At 30.9% G+C, this 20,843-nt stretch overlaps 1 protein-coding gene across 2 annotated transcripts in view; it reads left to right on the top strand.

The window, feature by feature from the left end:
• LOC134712130 (RAC serine/threonine-protein kinase-like) overlaps positions 1–20,843 on the top strand; it is a 49,357-nt gene that overhangs the window by 20,073 nt on the left and 8,441 nt on the right. Inside the window, exons 8-11 of one of the 2 annotated variants that reach the window (XM_063573306.1) lie at positions 66–194; positions 818–1,032; positions 3,155–3,242; positions 11,853–15,707. In XM_063573306.1, the coding sequence (XP_063429376.1) occupies positions 66–194; positions 818–1,032; positions 3,155–3,242; positions 11,853–12,101 (681 nt within the window). In that variant the 3' untranslated portion in view covers positions 12,102–15,707. Of the gene's footprint in view, positions 1–65; positions 195–817; positions 1,033–3,154; positions 3,243–11,852; positions 15,708–20,843 lie in introns of those variants that run through there. The other variant, XM_063573307.1, reaches the window with a different exon arrangement.

Below are 20,843 nucleotides of genomic sequence, written 5' to 3'. Positions count from 1 at the left end.
GGGACACATTCTTGTTTGCTTAGTTATTTTGGTGAATAAAATTGGATATCAAATTTTAATTTCAGTTAGAAAATTTGTTGTTAGATAAAGATGGACATATCAAAATAGCTGATTTTGGACTTTGTAAAGAAGAAATGTTTTATGGAGCTAGTACGAAAACATTTTGTGGCACTCCAGAGTATTTGGCACCTGAAGTAAGTATTGAATAATATGACTGTAAACTTACAACATATTTGTGCCAAAGCAATGCAATTTAATGGGATTTTAATTTTGTTTTAATTTAAGTTAAAAAAATCTTTGTTTTATTTAGCAAATACTACTACTCTTGTATGGTGAATTAATCTTAGTTTATACTAGCTACTTTGTTTTGTGGAAAAATAACAAATTACACACAAGAAAAAATAACAAATTACACACAAGAGAGCAATGCATTGTGTTTTACTGTGCTCATATTCAAAGGCTGTGTTTTCACATTACTTAAAGGCAAACAAATTTGTTCAAGCTGCAGTGTGAAATAATCATTTGGTGAAAGTCTTTAGCCCATTGGTAGTTTAAAGGGTATGAAGAAAGAAACAAGTAAACACATTTTTTTTCGCATTAAATTCTAAATAAAACCAAAAAATATGAAATAGGACTAGGTACAAAAACTTCCTTCACAGTTAATCTGTTCATTATTTGACTAGAATGATGAGATTCATGTGCATACATTCATACCCAGATATAATAAAGTGTATTGATAAAAACTGCACATTAATTTCTGAATATAAAGTAATATACATGTGTAAATTGTTGTATTATATGTATTTTATGTTATCAGGTTTTAGAAGACAATGATTATGGTCGAGCAGTAGATTGGTGGGGCACAGGTGTAGTTATGTATGAAATGATGTGTGGACGTTTACCTTTTTACAATCGTGATCATGATGTTTTATTTGAACTTATATTACTACAATCAGTGCGGTTTCCCAGGACATTGTCAGAAGATGCCAAGAGTCTTCTGGAAGGGTTTTTAAAGAAAAATCCACATGAAAGGTTGGTTTTAATGGATGTACAAATGTATTAGAAATCTTTTACTTTAGAGAAAAAACTTTAAGCTATAAGATTTGCATGATAAGTATGTTCTTTATACACTTTAAAACAAACCTTGAATAATATTCACCACCTACTAACACAGTTGTAAAATCATGGTTGTCATTGAAGTAGGAAAATTATTGCAGATAAGTGTTTTATTGTGCAGTCTACCAACATGTGTTCAGAGTTTGCCAATTACGGGCTGAATATCATATTATTATTGTTATATATACTACAAATGTCAATCTACCTGATTCACCATCAATAAGTTGACTGATTTTAAGAAGATTTAGAAAGTGGCATTATATTTAGACAAACAGTCAAACTACACATATAAAAAAAAGAGTTATTTTTAAGAAAACTCTACTTTTTACACTTTCATGCAAGAACAAGTTGCACTAGTATACTTTCAACCTGCATAATTCCATGCTATGGGGTATACTTCAGTGAAATTTTATACATTTTTAGAGTATTATGTTTTGATAGTATGTTTATTTGGTCGTTTTTATAAAATAAGTTGGTTTACGGATCCGCCTACCCGAATTTTCGCTAATTGAAATAAAAATAAACACACATTTGTCCTTGAAAAATTATTTCCGCCGACCTCATATTTAATCGATTTACTAAGAAAATTTTAAACAGTATTTTTGTGTTTACGTTTCGTATTCTGGTTCCTATTACTGCATTAAAAAATTGTTAACCAGTGCAAGGGAAACGTGACTGGTTAGCTGTTCACATGTTTGCGTATCCTGAAACCCTGACTTCCGTTTAGGAACCAGACGATATCAGGGCATGGATTGTTTACTATGGATGAACCAGTGTACATGCATCTGGATGTGGATGTCCTAAATAATTCAATTTTATCAGAAAAAAAATTGTGAAATGCCTTCGTCATGAAACCATCGGTCAAGTTATTAATGAACAATTAGAAAACTTTAATGTTGTGATTGAAGAGATTAGGGCCGGCAGTTGTGACCACAGCAAAACAAATGACAATTGAACCGTTACGCTTGAAACTACACTGATGAACGTTCTAATTATCTTTAATACCAAGTACCTTTCATCAATTGCATATTTCACTTAATACAAATCTTTGTCTTTCAGATGTATGTTTATAGGGTTGATACATATAAAAAAGATGTGGTGTGTTTGCCAATGAGATGATTTTTCATAAGAGACCAAATGACACAGAAATTAATAACTATAGATCACTGTACAGCCTTCTTCAATGAGCAAAGCCCATACCGCATAGTCAGCTATAAAAGGCCCCAAAATGACAAATGTAAAACAATTCACGTGAGAAAACAAACAGCCTAAAAAATGTAAAAAAAATGTACTGAAAAAACTAACAAATATGTAACACAGCAACAAACAATATTAAACCACTGAATTACAGGCTCCTAACAGTAAATTTCTGTTTATACTTTTAAATACTGTCTGATATGCTCTGTCCTTATAGGTGTTGACATGCAATATGCTCTTAGATTTGCCTTTGTCTTTAATATTGACTTGTTCTACTATATGTGATGTGTTTTTGTTGTCGCATTTATTAATTCCATAAAACCTACAAAAGATGCTGAATAAAAGGTATTATCAAAAGGCTTTCCAAGTTTTACAGAACTATAGATAAGTCTTTTCAATCAAGTTTAAATTATTTTTTTTGTACCTCCTACCCTATTTTTTGTGGCTGATATCCGTAAACCAAGTAAAAAAAACAACTGGAAAGATCTAGTTTAAATTTTTTTTTTCCCTCCTCCTACCCTAAGTTTTTTGGGCTGATGTCAATAAACCAACTTATTAAATAAAAACGGCCTTATGAAGAAGAGCTTTTGATACAACATTTATTAATGTTATTCTAATATATAAGCATCAACATGCTTAATATGAGGTTCTACTCATTTGACTTCCATAAGTAACGTGATCTTACATTGTTTGAGTATTTGAAAATTCAGTTTTCTTCTTCACTTGATTCCTCAAAAGTACTACTTAGAATAAATAGTTGTACATTGTTTTGGCTTTTATCATGACAAACTTGTATGAAATAAAAGAATGTTACACATATTTTGACAATTTGTAATTTTAGACTTGGAGGTAGTGAGCAGGATGTCAAAGAAATAATAGCACATCCATTCTTTAAAACAGTCAACTGGCAGGACTTAATTGAGAAGAAGGTATGTGTATTTTGTGTGGTCTGTCTTTTGTGTCAGAATTTTATTTTGCCAGATATACATTAAAGGATAATTTATTATTCAAGTTTTTTTTACAAAGATGAAAGGAGAAAGATAAAAAAGCGGAAAATTTAGTACAATAAAAAAAAAACATGCTAAAATGTAGCTCTTCATATTTGCAATAAAAAGATCATGTAATTAGTGCATCAATAAAATAAATGAAATTGATTTACCAAAAATCTACATGAGATGTCACATGATTAGGATAAAAAACATTGCATATTTGCAACCAAATTACTTTCTGCTAGAAAATTAAATTTGGTTTCAAATCAAATCTGGATCAGTTTAAGGCATAACACTTTTGTCTTATTATTGGCCAAAGAACAGATTTCTTGATAAAACCAAGATATCAAAGGCCTCAAAACAGGAACTTATTAACAAGAAAATCAGCTGGATTGTAAATATACCAAATATGAATAAAAAGATGATAGTGTTTTTATTTGATTCTGAATTTCTTTGTTGGTGTTAATTCAGACATCACACTCATTACCTTTGATTTGACATTATCAGTTTTATGAGTAACACAAGTCAAGACATTAACATGACCTTTGATTTGACATTATCAGTTTTATGAGTAACACAAGTCAAGACATTAACATGAAATGCATGAAAATGGATATGGATCTTATGATTTACATTAATATTGTGTACAACATTTGATATTGTAGTTGTAAATTATTTGTTCATGCAACTGACGTTTTTCTTTTTTGTATGGACATGAAAATGTACTGGTTTTTTTTCACATATAGATAGGTTTCGATATGAAGTATATGAATTAGAGTCTATTTTTGTGGAGAGAATGGTTGAGTTTCCTTTTTGACTACTGTACATTTTGTCAATCGAAACCGTTCTATTTTTGTAGTTATTATGCATTTAATTTTCAACAAAGGACATCTTTATACTTAAGAAGACAACATAATTATAATTTATTCTGAAAAAAATCTTGTTTTCTGTAATCTTAGCTTATATCTAAAACTTACTGTTAATTATTGTGCAAATTATATAGGTATTGGTGTGGTTTTTATGTATAAATATTTTTAAAGTAGACAGATGCATGTGCATTTTGTTCAGTTGAAATACAGTCACCATTGTACGTAAATATTTGCAAATAAGTTACAACCCACCAAGATTATGCTAACCTTCTGATATACCAATCGATATCTACTGTTTGTGCTTCATTGTACTATTCCAGATACTGTTAAACATTGACTAGTAACAACATATGTTTATTATATATTTAAAATATTTGTCTGTATGGGAAAAGAGTAAGTTATATTATTGTAATTTATTTTGTGTTTTTTCCAACTCTGCATACAAGAGCATAGATAAGTTGTACTTCATTCAACTTATTAATTCAGTGTTTATCTATACTCAGGAAATCTGTGAAATTCAGTATCTCATGAATATGAATGAATACACAGTGTCTTTTACAGATATTTTATTTTCCATACAGACAGTTTATATATAAATATAATGTTAATAACTTAAAACAGTATGTTATTTTAACATTGAAGACCAAACATCCTATTGTCTATTTTATCAAATACAATATGGAAAACTTTCATTTTATTTCAAAACATGGCAGAATGTAGTTTTTTTAAAGCGGTCAGAAAAAAAGGAAGCACTGTTTTCTGTACAGGTGCAAACCTAATGAGTTTTTTCATTTAAATAAAATCATGATTATTTTTTAACAAAAAAAATCATTTTTGATGTTTTTGAAAAGTTTGGCTTATTTGAAACAACATTTTCATTTAACAAATCAAATATATATTTCAACCTTAATTAAAGATGCATGGACTCTGGAAAGATGGCCAAATTATTAGTATATGTATCATAGTTCATGAGGTCATAATTTGGGTCAAATATTAAGGTCAAGATCAAATTAAATGGGATGTTTAGTCTTGTATAAAATTGATATTTGTTTTGAAAGAACCAAAATGTTTTTTCCCCATCATTTCTAGAGGTCACAGTGGCAAACTGGTTCCCATTATCAAACTGGTTCCCATTATAAACAAAATATGTTTTACTTATTCAAATGAATCAAAAGAATTATAATTCTTGGGTGCATATGATTAAAAAAATCACACAAAAAAAACCAACAAAAAAACCCACATATTTCAGGTAATTCCTCTATTTTTTTATACATTTAAAAAAAAACTTTTTATCAGCATACAAAGTTGAGTAAGGGAAAAAAGAAAAGAAAAACAAAATAAGTTTTACTTTTCCACAATAATAAGCATAAAACTAATATTGCTGAATGGCCTTCAAGTTTTGTATTATATGCATATATTGCTTCAATTATAGAAATAAACATACTTGCTTTCATATATATAAATCTGCAACTATATAGTGTTAGCTTGCAGATAACTTAATTTGCATGTTGCTATGCTGACTTACTTTCATACGGTCAATAGAACTCCCAGGCCACCCACCCAAGTAGAAAAATACTTAGCTAGGAGCTCTCACATCTTGTACAAATAAATTACACTCAACAGGCATGTTGCATCGTATTGCTATTTTGTAAAATAATCTATTATAGTCATTACATTCTTCAGGTGTAAAATAGTCCATACAGATATACGAAGAATTTTATGAGAGCATTTTTATTACAAATGTTTAACAATGGACAGTTTATGCGATTTTAGAAAGCCCTACGCACAAATATCACTGCGTTGAAGACCCATTGGTCACCTTTGATGGTTGTCTGCTCTTTGGTCAGTTGTTGCCTCGTTGACATATTCCCCATTTCCATTCTCAATTTTATCAACATTTTTTAAATCTATCCTATTACCATTTTCACAATGATAAAAAAAAAAAACATTGCAAAAGAATGTAGTTCCTTAATTGGGTAAATGCATCAGAACACAAGTACAAGCCAAAATGAATACTCAATATGGTATAAAAAAAAAGTCTACAGCTACTTATATCATCCATTACAATAACATCATGTTTATTTTTGTATCAAGCACCCGCTTCTGTTACATGGCAATTTTTAAATAAATAACTTAGGTGTAAAGGGAAGTTAAATGCAAAAAAATTGTGAATAATTATGGCCTTCGTTCTTAATATTTAGCTTATTTTTAACACATTTGTAGTAACAAATAATTTCTGATCAGTTCTTTAGTTAAGTTGATGTTTTTTATCCTGTCTTGTAGATTTTCGTCTTGCCTCAACTAAGTTGTGAAGGCAAGACTTGGATGTCTTTTTCCATCATCTGTCCAATCAATAATGTATAAGTTTGACATTAGATTAGTTATTGGGCAATCACAAGTGGTAGGTCAATGATATTTGGTATTCAGTTGTATAAGCATTGGCACGGCTTTTTTGAAGTGAGAATATTTAGCCCTGCTCCTCAGTCCTAGTCTATTGACTTTGAAAATTTTGCTTCGTTTCCAAACAAATTAGTTTGTGATTCAGTCAGTTTTATGGTGTCCACTTATGTTCAGTCATTGATATTTGGTTTGCACTTTTACAAACATTGGCAATTGAATTATTTGAATCAACCCCTTCAGTCATAGTATAATGGCTGTTGAAATGTTTTGCTTAGTTTATAAGTATTTTTTTGTGATTAGGTCAGTTTAAGGGGAACCACTAGTGTTTGGTCAATGATATTTGGTATGCAATTATAATTTTATTGACATATCTCATTTACTTTTAAATTATGTGACCATTGTTCATCGACATAGAATTTTTGCATAGTTTACTTTATTATTGATATATTTTTACCTATAATGGTTATTTGATTAATCATGTATGGGTTTTGTCTCTCTGATTTATTATCTCTTTAATGGAGTCAGAAAACAAGACGTAGATATGCTGTAGGAGCATCAACAATGTATACATTTGTGTTTAGTTTTTGGGGAAAGACGGCTTCAAGCCGTGAATCCCCTATGGGGTTGACCAGAGTGACACTCCCTCACATCATTCATTTTGATTTTATACATGTTATAGTGTGGAAAACCCCCCAACAAATCTTACTTAGATTGAAGAGAAGGAGACCCAGAAATGAATAGTTTGACTTTAAACACTTTTTTACACATTTCCCTTCTGTTTCTCACAAAATTATCGTATCTTGAACTCTCCTTTACACTATTAACGCTTATTTTACAATCCGGAAAAAATTAGTATGACGAGATCTTCTAAATATATCCAACCTACATTGCATTTTATAGTGACGTCATTCTTGGAAGAAGCAGATATCCTTCACCAGTTCACTGGTTTAATATTTCAATCATTCTTAGAGATCGTGCACTAAATACAAATTTGTATTTGTTAAATCTAAACATAATATTGTTTACTGTAGATGATTTAAACATCAACATACAATACTTTAATTTGTAGGTCAACAACTTTCAAAATCAACAAAGATTGTGGGGTTACATGAGACAGGGGAAAGAAACGATTTTATTACTTTTTTCGAGTCCTACTAATCAGAGACAAGAAGCGTCAAAAAGCGACAAGAAGCGTCAAGAAGACTATTTAGTTACAAGAAAAAAATATTCTTCTTGTCGCTTCTTGTCGCTAAAATTCTTCTTGTCGCTAATTAGTGAGACCACTTTTTCTGTAAAAATTCTGAGAATCTTCCTCCAATTCAGGAGCACCTCAATCATGTCAATTGATGAGTAATTATCCACTAAAATAAAAGTTAATGTATTTAAACACTTCAAATGTAACATTTCATTGGATTAGTAGTCTTCTATTAAAACTATTTTTTTGTGTACCTACATAATCATTGTAATGGTAAAAAAAAAAAAAAAAAAAAAATTTACATTTTGTAGTTTAAACATATTTATTATTTACAAATATTTCAAAATTAAGATTTGGAAACAAGCTTCACACAGTTTACATCTCTCATATTGTTTTTTTTATTAGTACCTGATTCCCTGTGATAAGAGTTATAACTATGAACTTCATAAAATTCATTGGAAATTTAAAACTGAAGAGATTTTTCAGTCCACACTTTCTAAAGAAAAAACCTAAAAATCCAAGAGAACTGTCACAAAAAATGGAAAATGGCCCGAGCCTGCAGTTCAGTAGTACACAATCAAGATTTCAGAAAATATTGTAGTTGCTGTGAAATGACAGAATTCAGTTGAGTTTTATAATTAGCTATCAACTTTAATCAAATGTTTAGATTTAGAAGATGCAGATCTCTTTCATTGGTCCAAATTGAATCCTAAACTGAGGAAATGAAATTACATAAACAACAATTGATTTCAATATTGTCAACCTTTCTACATGTTCTAGCTGTTCTCTTTTTCATTCTTCATATGAAAACTATCAAAAGACACCCCCCCTTTTCCAAAAACATAATTAAATAGAAACAAGGGCCGTCTTTCCCCTCAGAGCTATTCAGCTCTTTGATTAGTTAATAACCACTAGTGGTAGTTCAATGATATTTGGTATGCAGTTGTATTAGCATTGGCACATCTCATTATCATGCAGATAAATTGGCACTGCCCCCTAAGAAATGGTCTATTGACTTCAAAACTTTGCTTAGTTTACATGTATTAGTTTGTGATTAGGTCAGTTTATAGTTAACCACTAGTGGTAGATCAATGATATTTGGTATGCAGTTGTATTAGCATTGGCACATCTCATTACCATGCAGACAATTTGGCAATTCACCCTCAGTCATGGTCTATTGACTTTGAAATTTAGTTTTCATGTATTAGTTTGTGATTAGGTCAGTTTATGGGGAACCCTTTATGTTAAGTCATTGATATTTAGTATGCGACTGTATTGACATTTGCAAGTAATTATATTACCCTTACCCATCATTATAGTTTATTGAAAATATTACATAGTTAACAAGCTAATTTGCATAACTTACATGTGAAAGTATTGCTACCTTAATTTCAACATTTGCATTATCAAAATAACAAAAAGGTGACACATACCTTGTGTGAAAAGTTTATTGATCTCTTAATTTTCTTATTGCCTGCATGTTACAATCACTGAATTGGGAAATTGCTAAGATCATATTGGAATTTTATCATATAATGTGCACTTTATGCACTACCTTCAAAGAAACATGATTACCATTTCACAGTGTAGAATGGTAACAGATTTATCACATTTTGATTCAAGACAGCATGACATACAATAGGCCACAGAGATATAATAAGTCGTAAGTGTTTGTGTTTATACAAGATAAAGGATGGCAACAATGATCTAAGTTTGCAATATTCTCCATTTTACTTTTGTACTACTCATGGCTTTTTCAAACTGCTTCACACTAATTAGCAACTACACCGTAGGTAACTGTGTTTGGCTGGTTGTCCTGTTTATTGGGAAGCAGTTTGAAAAGCCATGAGTGGCTACGAAGTAAAATGGCCTATATTGCCAATTTAGATCATTGTTGCCTTCAGTAATCATATAAACACAAACACTTATGACTTCTTCTTGCCTATGTGGCTCATTGTGTGTCATGTGGTCTTGAATCTTAAGGCAATCAGTCTGTTGCTAAATAGTGTGGAAACTATGGGAAAAAAGAAGTCTGTTACCTTTCTACACCGTGCTTTATCAACTTAAACAAAAGTACACATCATTATTATAATATGAACTTATTATTAAAATATTTACCAAAAAAAGGGTTTTGATCAAGGGTTTACAGTTCACAAAACATGGAATTATAATCAGAAATGTTGGAGGCCCTAATTTATTAACAGTATTCCATTATGTGCATAAATTCAGATAGATCACTATCTTTTCTTTTTACATTTAAGGTGGTACCCAACACCTTGACTAAATTTAGTTTGGCTTGTTTAATTTTCATAAAATTTTAATAAAATGTTTACTTTGACCCTTTGACAAAAATATAAAATTTTCAAAAAATTTGAACCAACCACTTCAACAGATAAATTTCATTGGTAACAAAGCAGTTTTAACAAACTCTACTTTTGATCATTGAGAAGCTTAATATTTCATAAATAATACATGATTAAAACGTTCAGCTGATTTTTACAGAGTTATCTCCCTATAGTGTTAGGTACCACCTTAAGATTGGATTTTTATACCCCCGCTTTAAAAAAGGGGGGGTATACTGTTTTACCTCTGTCTGTCCGTCCGTCAGTCAGTCCGTCCCATGAAACTTTCGTCACATTTTTCTCAGGAACTACAATACAAGGATTTCTGAAATTTGGTTTCAGGGTTTATCTAAGTCAGCTATATGATGCGTTTTCAGATTGATCACTTGACAACTTCCTGTTTACCGAACACTTGCATGATTTTACACATGATAGCCAAGTTGAAAATTTTCGTCACATTTTTCTCACGAACTACAATACAAGGATTTTTGAAATTTGGTTTCAGAATTTATCTAAGTCAGCTATACCGTGTGATGCGTTTTCAGATTGATCCCTTGACAACTTCCTGTTTACCGAACACTTGAATGATTTTACACATGATAGCCAAGTTGAAAATTTTTCGTCACATTTTTCTCAGGAACTACAATACAAGGATTTCTGAAATTTGGTTTCAGGGTTTATCTAAGTCAGCTATACCGTGTGATGCGTTTTCAGATTGATCACTTGTCAACTTCCTGTTTACCGAACACTTGTATGATTTTACACATGATAGCCAAGTTGAAAATTTTCGTCACATTTTTCTCACGAACTACAATACAAGGATTTCTGAAACTTGGTTTCAGGATTTATATAAGTCAGCTATACCGTGTGATGCGTTTTCGGATTGATCACTCGACAACTTCCTGTTTACCGAACACTTGCATATTTTTACACTATTAATATAATCCACTTGCAGCGGGGGTATCATCAGTGAGCAGTAGCTCGCAGTTTCACTTGTTTGTTGTTGCTTAGACTGAAAGGAAGAAGGCTTTGGCTTAGGAATAATTTTATGACAAATACTTTTTATTGTCCCTTTTTTTAAATATGTTCTCATTATTCGGTTATTAGGTTAAACTCATCACTGAAGGCAATATTGGATCTTCAGTTTGTTTTTACTCTATATATTTCGGATATTTTCTAATTTATGTCTTCCCAATATCATTTTTATATTTTTATACATAATATAAACCACACCATTACCATCATATTTCTATTTTTATTCTTGCTTGAGTCTGGTATTATCTTTATCAGTTATATGTATTTTAAGCTAAGATTTACAGGAACTTGATTTCAAACCAGATGACATTTTGATATTGGAATGTTGATCCTTGTATGCTTAATGTGGTAAAAGGGACTTGCTTTCATTAATAATTCTTTATATTCTGCTAAGCATAAGATTTGAAAATAAAAACCAGTGCATTAAGTTGCCCTGAATGAGTTGTCACATCCAACTTAATGGACAATTTTAGTTCAGTCATTAAGAAAATAGAACACTGGTTTTAGGATTTTACATAAAAGTAAGACATTTCCATAAAAATCAATTACAAAAAAAACCAAGACATAAAAAAGACATTGTTCACACATTTCTCTAGAAAAATCCGAAACTCATTGTCGGGTAGTTCTTTGGCTAATGATAAATTTTTCTGCATTTTCTTTATATTTTTCACCAGACTCATTCGCATGCACCTCTTTACTCTCCCAATAGGTTCAGCCACCCTTCAAGCCACTTGTGACCTCTGAAACTGACACACGGTATTTTGACGATGTCTTCACTGGAGAATCTGTAAGCCTGACACCACCAGACCAACCCAAACATGTGTTGGAGAGTATTGATGAAGAAATGCCTGATGCTTTGCCTTACTTTGAGAAATTTTCTTACCACGGAAGTAAAGCTAGTTTAGCAGCAAGTCATGCTAGTAGTTGTATGAGTTTTGAAACATCTTGGACCACATGATGAACAACATATGTAGATATATTTCTTTTTCAATTACTGTTCAAAATAAATGAAGTGTTATTATTTAGATACTTGTATATGATTTTTCAAATTGTTATTTTAAAATGGATATTGTGGTATATAAATGTGATAAGATGTCAAATTTATAATTTGTTAAATATCCTCCTTAAGTGCATGGTTTCATTTTTGTTTGCCTTCATATCAAAAACAACAGTTGAACATACAAATATTACTGTAAGACAACTTGAATTGTCCATCATAACCTCATATTAATTTGTAAGCAATTCATTCATAATTGTTTCACACAAACCACCGAAAGTTACACTGATAAGTCTAAAGACATTGAATCGTAGCATGTTATGTTTTATTTTGTGTTATAAATGATTTTAAATTAGGTCCATTTCTCTACATCATTGGAAAAAAATACTTTCATAAATATTTTCTAAGATTGCAATAGACAAACCATTCAAATGTGTTATTATAGTGTGGACTTACCGAATTGAATGATTAATTCTGGTAGGTGATAAGTTTTTATCTATGGAACATAAGCATTATTGTTTAGAGAGGGTCTGATACAAAGAAAATTGTATTGATCACAGTTATTTTATTGAAGTTACCTTACTTATATTTTGTTTTCATTTTAGACAACACATTTGCTGAAAAATCTCAGTATTTTTATGTATATATGTTTTGTAATTATATTAAAGGAATATATTCTTGATTGTGTCTTAAATGTAAAATCTTAACATTTATGATTTTACAGATTTTACAGAAAAATATGAATAAATTTGAGTTGTTAATAATATTTTGCATTATTTTCTTCTTCTGAGCAAAAAAAAAAAATTCTCCCTTCTTTTTCTTAGTTAAACTTTTCTCTATATTTTATAGTGCACCTTTAAAATTTTATTTTTTGTTACCACTATCAATACAAATTACAATTATTGTAACATTTCGCTGGATCGAAAATGTTTTTTTAAAGATTTTTATCTTTTTGTACTCATTTTAATATCATATTGATTGCTTTAAATGCATGTAAACCTGCCATTTCTATTGTAACAATGCTTATATAACAATAGTGATTGAGTCACATTTATATTTAGTTTACCAATTCTTTATAGACAACTTTCGAGTTTAGTGCATTTCAGTCAAAAACTTTGGATTTAGTGAACAGCATTCATGTGTTTAGGGGCATCGTCACTTCCATTCCCATGTTGAGCAAGTGATTGGAAAACTATGATGCTCATGTTGAGCAAGTGGTTGGAAAACTATGATGCTATATTGCACGAAGTTATTCAACAAATTGATTTCTCATAATTGACAACCAGCACTGCTGTTATTATATTAGGGAATTGTGATTAAGTACCTACAAAACAAACATTATTTCTAGTTTATCCTGCACAATGACGATCACTAAGACCCTTAGTGAACATTTATAGTGCAGGGATTCAGCCAATCCCTTCTATTTGGTAAATGATGTCATAAAGGCACACATAATTGTTGTGTTTTTCTGGTGAAGGAAACTCGAAAGTGGTCTATTGATTGATACTGGTTTATAATAGTTTTCAGTTACCTCTCCAAGTTTTCTAAGAACTTTATTTTTAAAAAGTGCCAAACAATATGTTTGCTAATACAGGAAATATTTTTATATTGAAGCTAGTAGAAAATATTTAGTTGCTTAGTTTGTTTGACTATACTGATCAGTAAAAGAATGATGCTGATTATAGTCATTTTTCTAATAAGTAATAAAATTGAGAATGAAAATGGGGAATGTGTCAGAGAGACAATAACCCGACCATAGAAAAAACAACAGCAGAAGGTCACGAACAGGTCTTCAATGTAGCGAGAAATTCCCGCACCCTGAGGTGTCCTTCAAATTTATTTCTGTGTCTTTTAATAAAAAGGAATGAACATGGTGCATTGTATGTGTGGTCTGACAATGATTTAGAATTCATAAGTGCATCATTATTTTTGGTAAAAAAGTGGTTAATTTAAATTCTTAAGAGTTTATGTACATCAAAAGAAGGTAAATAGACTATTGAAAACTTATGCCTCGTTCACACGTACATTTAGTTTCAATTGAATTAGAATGGAATGCGAATCCAATTCGCTAATCACGTTCACACACTCTTCTTTTTTAATTCGAATTGATTCGAATTATTCAATTCGCATACACTTTTGTTAATTCAAATTGAAAATCAATGTCGCTTGGACTAGAATTGATGTTAGGAAGTAAAACGTTTCGAATGCGAATTAAATTACCTCAAATTAGTTAATGTGAATTGAACTCGAATTAGTGTGAACTCAGCATTAGTTTCACATCAAACATTTTGTAAAAGATAAAAAAAAACGTGTTCACTTCAAACCAAATGTATTAAGATATTTTTTGAAACTAACTGGAATAAAAGTATTTAGATGAGTAGAAATAACCAAAAAGAACTGATCCAGCTTTTTCCTTCATTTTGAGCCATATTATCACATATATAACTTACGCAACTTAACAATTTAAAAATCTTTCTTTTAAACCATCTAGTAAAAGTGACAAAGTCTCATACAGACCGGCGGTCTGAACTACTTTGAACAACTTTGATCTTCTAGGCTATTAGATATTTGCAGTTGAACCGTGTTGTGTTGAACATCTGAGTTTTTTTTAATCAGTTTAATATGATTATGTTTCAAGTTTAATCAATGCATTCTTTTTCTGATGAGTTGAACTCAGTTCATTCCAAGTCTCTGTAAACTTGGTAATGTTCAGGCTCCCATAGAAGAAAATTGAAAATGTATTAAACAAGATGTGTCAATGTTCAGTGTGAAAGGAAAAGGGACAAAAATCAAGTTCAAGAACTGATTCATAAATTCAGGCTGTGTGTTTTTATTGTGAATCAAAATTAGTTTCCCTAATTTATTCTGATTAATTTGCTTGTATAACATTCATAATGGCATGTTAATGGATTTTTTTTAAACCCTTGATGAATGACCATGTAAAAATTATATTTGTGAAAAATGTTTTACATGAACTATGGAACAAATAAAAAACCTCAAGCCAAGAAAATCTATTGAAGATGACAAAATCATCTAATTTATAATGAACTGATGATTTAGAATGCATGACTATATTATATAAAATCTCTATTATAATAATATTATAAAAAAACAACATGATTTTTCCATATGAATCTATTAATTGACCGTTTCAGAATCTAAAGGACTATGGGTAATTTCATGGTTCGTACATCAAATTGAAAATAATGGATTTCCATTGTTTTGAACGTTTTCAACCAAACATGACATTTTGGTGTACACTTTTGAAAATATTACCCAGAATGCATTAGATTCTGAACTGGCAAATTATGTAAAGAGAGAAATGGAGATGGTAAGAGTGGTAGTCTCACAAACAACTGTTTATTTTTTTATGAGATTAAATTTGTAAAAGTTTTATTTTGTATCGTTAGATTTAATTTTAAATGTCTCTATAATCACAGAAATGATTTGAACGTTCATTGATATGACATAATTATTGTTATTTTTGTCAAGAGTCATTCTGCAGTGTGCAATGTAAAACAAATTATGTCCACTAATGTTGATTAAATCATCTGCTTCATAAATTTACATCAGTTCTTTATTTCAATGGATAATAATAAAAAACAGACATGTTGGAGTATCATTAATGAGACAGCAACCCAATTACAACACAATGTAAAAACTTAAGAGGCCATACCACCATCTAAAGCCACCAGCCTAGGTTAAACCAAATTTTGCAGGAATGAACCATTGTCAATTTTGAGAAAGGACTAATAAAATTTGGTTCTTATTTTATGAAAAGCTTTGCTGCCATATTTGACTTTTGTTGAGCCTGCAACTTTTGTCGCAGAAAGGTCAACATAGGGATAGTGATCTGATGGTGACTGCAGTGGCAGCATTTACTTACTTCTGAAAAGCTTAATACTTTATTTTTTTATGTTAATTTCTCTCTTATGAGTAATGAGATAACTGTATTTGGTGTTCAGAAACTTCTTACAATCTAAAGATACCTTGCAAGGTCCTCACGCCTGTCAGACAGTTTTCACTTGACCTTGACCTCATTTCATGGATCAGTGAATAAGGTTAAGTTTTGGTGGTCAAGTCCATATCTAAGATACTATAAGCAATAGGTCTATTTTATATTCGGTGTATGAAAGGACTGTAAGGTGAACATGTCCAACTGACAGGTGTCATCTGACCATGACCTCTTTTTCATGGTTCAGTGGTTATAGTTAAGTTTTAATACGACCGCAAAATTTGAAATTTTTCGTCGTATATTGCTATCACGTTGGCGTCGTCGTCTGCGTCGTCGTCATAGTCGTCCAAATACTTTTAGTTTTCGCACTCTAACTTTAGTAAAGGTGAATAGAAATCTATGAAATTTTAACACAAGGTTTATGACCACAAAAGGAAGGCAGGGATTGATTTTGGGAGTTTGATCCCAACATTTTAGGAATTAGGGGCCAAAAAGGGCCCAAATAAGCATTTTCTTGGTTTTCACACAGTAACTTTAGTTTAAGTAAATAGAAATCAATGAAATTTTGACACAAGGTTTATGACCACAAAAGGAAGGTTGGGATTGATTTTGGGAGTTTTGGTTCTAACAGTTTAGGAATTAGGGGCCAAAAAAGGGCCAAAATAAGCATTATTCTTGGTTTTTGCACAAAAATATCTTTAGTTTAAGTGAATAGAAATCTATGAAATTTAAACACAAGGTTTATGACCATAAAAAGAAGGTTGGTATTGATTTTGGGAGTTTTGGTCCCAACAGTTTAGGAATTTGGGGCCCAAAGGGTCAAAAATTAAACTTTGTTTAATTTCATCAAAAATTGAATAAGTGGGGTTCTTTGATATGCCGATTCTAACTGTGTATGTAGATTCTTAATTTTTGGTCCCGTTTTCAAATTGGTTTACATTAAGGTCCAAAGGGTCCAAACTTAAACTTTGTTTGATTTTGACAAAAATTTAATCCTTGTGGTTCGTTGATATGCTGAATCTAAAAATGTACTTAGATTTTTAATTATTGGCCCAGTTTTCAAGTTGGTCCAAATTGGGGTCCAAAATTAAACTTTTGTTTGATTTCATCAAAAAATGAATAAATGGGGTTCTTTGATATTCCAAATCTAACTGTGTATGTAGATTCTTAATTTTTGGTCCAGTTTTCAAATTGGTCTACATTAAAGTCCAAAGGGTCCAAAATTAAACTAAGTTTGATTTTAACAAAAATTAAATTCTTTGGCTTCTTTGATATGCTTTATCTAAACATGTACTTTGATTTTTGATTATGGGCCCAGTTTTCAAGTTGGTCCAAATCAGGATTCAAAATTATCATATTAAGCATTGTGCAATAGCAAGAAATTTTCAATTGCACAGTATTGCACAATAGCAAGAAATATCTAATTGCACAATATTGTGAAATAGCAATTAATTTTTTCAATTGGAGTTATCTTTCTTTGTATAGAATAGGAGTTGAATCAACTTTAATCATAGTTTTATACAATATACAATGTATTTTCATTTTTACTACCAACTAATAAATTATAAAAATCTTTACCATTCAGTGATAACAAGCACTTTTTATTACATTTTAATATTGTATGATGTATTTAAATCAGCAGTTATTGTTGCAAACTTCATTAGAAATTTGAATTGAAATCAGTACATTATAACTTTAGTATAAGTGAATAGAAATCTATGAAATTTAAACACAAGGTTTATGACCACAAAAGGAAGGTTGGTATTGATTTTGGGAGTTTTGGTCCCAACAGTTTAGGAATTTGGGGCCCAAAGGGTCCACAATTAAACTTTGTTTGATTTCATAAAAAAATGAATAATTGGGGTTCTTTGATATGCCAAATCTAACTGTGTATGTAGATTCTTAATTTGTGGTCCCTATTTCAAATTGGTTTACATTAAGGTCCAAAGGGTCCAAACTTAAACTTTGTTTGATTTTGACAAAAATTGAATCCTTGGGGTTCTTTAATATGCTGAATCTAAAAATGTACTTAGATTTTTAATTATTGGCCCAGTTTTCAAATTGGTCCAAATCGGGTCCAAAATTAAACTTTGTTTGATTTCATCAAAAATTGAATAAATGGGGTTCTTTGATATTCCAAATCTAACTGTGTATGTAGATTCTTAAATTTTGGTCCAGTTTTCAAATTGGTCTACATTAAGGTCCAAAGGGTCCAAATCATAATGTGACATAAACCTATGTTGTGTCAACTATTTAATCACAATCCACATTTAAAGCTGTATCAAACTTAAAAGTTGTGTCCATACTTGTCCCATCTGTTCAGGGTTCTACATCTGCGGTCGTATAATGCTGCGCCCTGCGAAGCAACTGGTTGTGTTTTGGTCTGTTTTTTCTATTTTGTATGCCATAGGTCTACTAAATCTGGTGAATGGAATGATTGTAAGGTGTACATGTCTGGCTGTTGTTTTTTTTCTTTCTAATTATAGATATGCAATAGTTCAACTATATTTTATGATGAAAATTTCAGACTCACACGTTTTATTTGACCTTGACATCATTTTCATGGTTGATTGCTCAGTGTTAATTTTTTTTGTGTTTTGGTCCTTTTTTTTTTTTAACTACAAGCAATAGGTCAACTATATTTGTTTACAGAAGAATTGTAAGCTGAAAATGTCTGCCTAACATGGTTCATCTGACCTTGACCCCATTTTCATGGTTCATTGGTCAATGTTTAGTTTTCTTGGTTAAGTCTGTTTCTTAGAAAATATAAGCAATAGTTCAACTATATTTAGTGTATGAATGATTTTAAGATGTACATGTATTTCTAGTTTGGTTTATATGACCTTGACCTCATTTTCTCTGATCATGTTAAGTTTATGTGATAATATCAATGGTTAGTAAAGAAGGCGAGATATTTCAGGGTGTGCACTCTTGTTGATTATGTTTGAAGTCTTTAGATAAGTGATTTAAGGTGGTACCCAACACTTTCACTAAAATTTATTTGGCTTGTTTAATTTCCATAAAATTTTGACAAAGTATTAATTTTGACCCTTTAACAAAAATATTAAAATTTCAAACATTTTGAACCAACAGTTATGTCAGAAAAATTACACTGGGTATACAGCAGTTTGACAAACATCAATTTTGATCATTGATAAGCTTGATATTCCCTTTACATCACAACGTAATAAAAAAGTTAAGCTGACTTTACAGAGTTATCTCCCTGTAGTGTTAGGTACCACTTTAAAGACCTTCTAGAAAAAGATCCTTATATATTGTGGACAACATTGTGATATTGATTGGCCAAAATTGTCTTCTATGCAATGTGATGGGGAGGACACAGACAGGCAAAGCATCTGTCCAACCAATCTTCTTTTCAGTCTAGCAAGATTGATATGAAATTTATATCAGCAATGTCTTAGCAATTTCTTTGACAAGTTGGAAAATCAATGGCATACAACCAATTTCAAAGGAGTTATGCCCCTTGAAGTTATAAACGATATGGAAAATTGCTTTGTAATTTCTTTCAAGCATACATTTACTTGTAGAATTGTTATAAACTTTCCATATAAGTTTCAAAACAGAAATGTCTGGGACCAGCTCTAGATCAGTGCTGTGAGAACAAATGTTTTTACAGCAGTGTCCTTAGGAAATGTAATTTGTATTGAACTTAAGTCATGTGTAAATAAAAAATAAATGGAATAATTGCCCTTAGACAAATAAAAAATATGTGCTAGACAGGCGAAATAGAAGGAGATTAGTATGCAGTTACTTCCATTGAAACCTATTAGGAATGTCACTTGTTTAAATTGAAGTTATCTAATTCAAGTGAGGAGTGAATTTGTTGTGTGTTGGTTTTATAATTTTACATCTCCAGTTAAAACATTGAAGATTATATCATTGATTGCTGGTTTCATAATGTAATGTGGGTTTTTTCAACTTTCTTGAGGAGTAAAAAATCATATTTTCATTGGTAAAACTATCATTTCTATCAAAGGCAAAAAACAGATGCATTTCAAAGGAATAGAACTTTAACCTCATAAAGGGTCTCTTATGGACCCCACACCAGATGTGTTGGTTTACACATGTTACAGATGATGTCTCATATAACCCGAGTAAGATCCTTATCTATAATGAGGTAATATGTCCAGTCAGTGTCCCTGATCCTTATCTATAATGAGATAATATGTCCAGTCAGTGTCCCTGATACTTATCTATAATGAGGTAATATGTCCAGTCAGTGTCCCTGATCCTTATCTATAATGAGGTAATATGTCCAGTCAATGTCCCTGATACTTATCTATAATTAGGTAATATGTCCAGTCAGTGTCCCTGATCCTTATCTATAATGAGGTTATATGTCCAGTCAGTGTCCCTGATACTTATCTATAATGAGGTAATATGTCCAGTCAGTGTCCCTGATACTTATCTATAATGAGGTAATATGTCCAGTCAGTGTCCCTGATCCTTATCTATAATGAGGTAATATGTCCAGTCAGTGTCCCTCATACTTATCTATAATGAGGTAATTTGTCCAGTCAGTGTCCCTGATCCTTATCTATAATGAGGTAATATGTCCAGTCAGTGTGCCTGATACTTATCTATAATGAGGTAATATGTCCAGTCAGTGTCCCTGATCCTTATCTATAATGCGGTAATATGTCCAGTCAGTGTCCCTGATCCTCATCTATAATGAGGTAATATGTCCAGTCAGTGTGCCTGATCCTCATCTATAATGAGGTAATATG

Source organism: Mytilus trossulus, chromosome 3, assembly GCF_036588685.1.
Source record: "Mytilus trossulus isolate FHL-02 chromosome 3, PNRI_Mtr1.1.1.hap1, whole genome shotgun sequence".
In the NCBI taxonomy this organism is placed as follows: Eukaryota; Metazoa; Mollusca; class Bivalvia; order Mytilida; family Mytilidae; genus Mytilus; species Mytilus trossulus.
The sequence above is the reverse complement of the archived record's forward strand: the minus strand, read 5'-3'. Positions and strand labels throughout refer to the sequence as shown.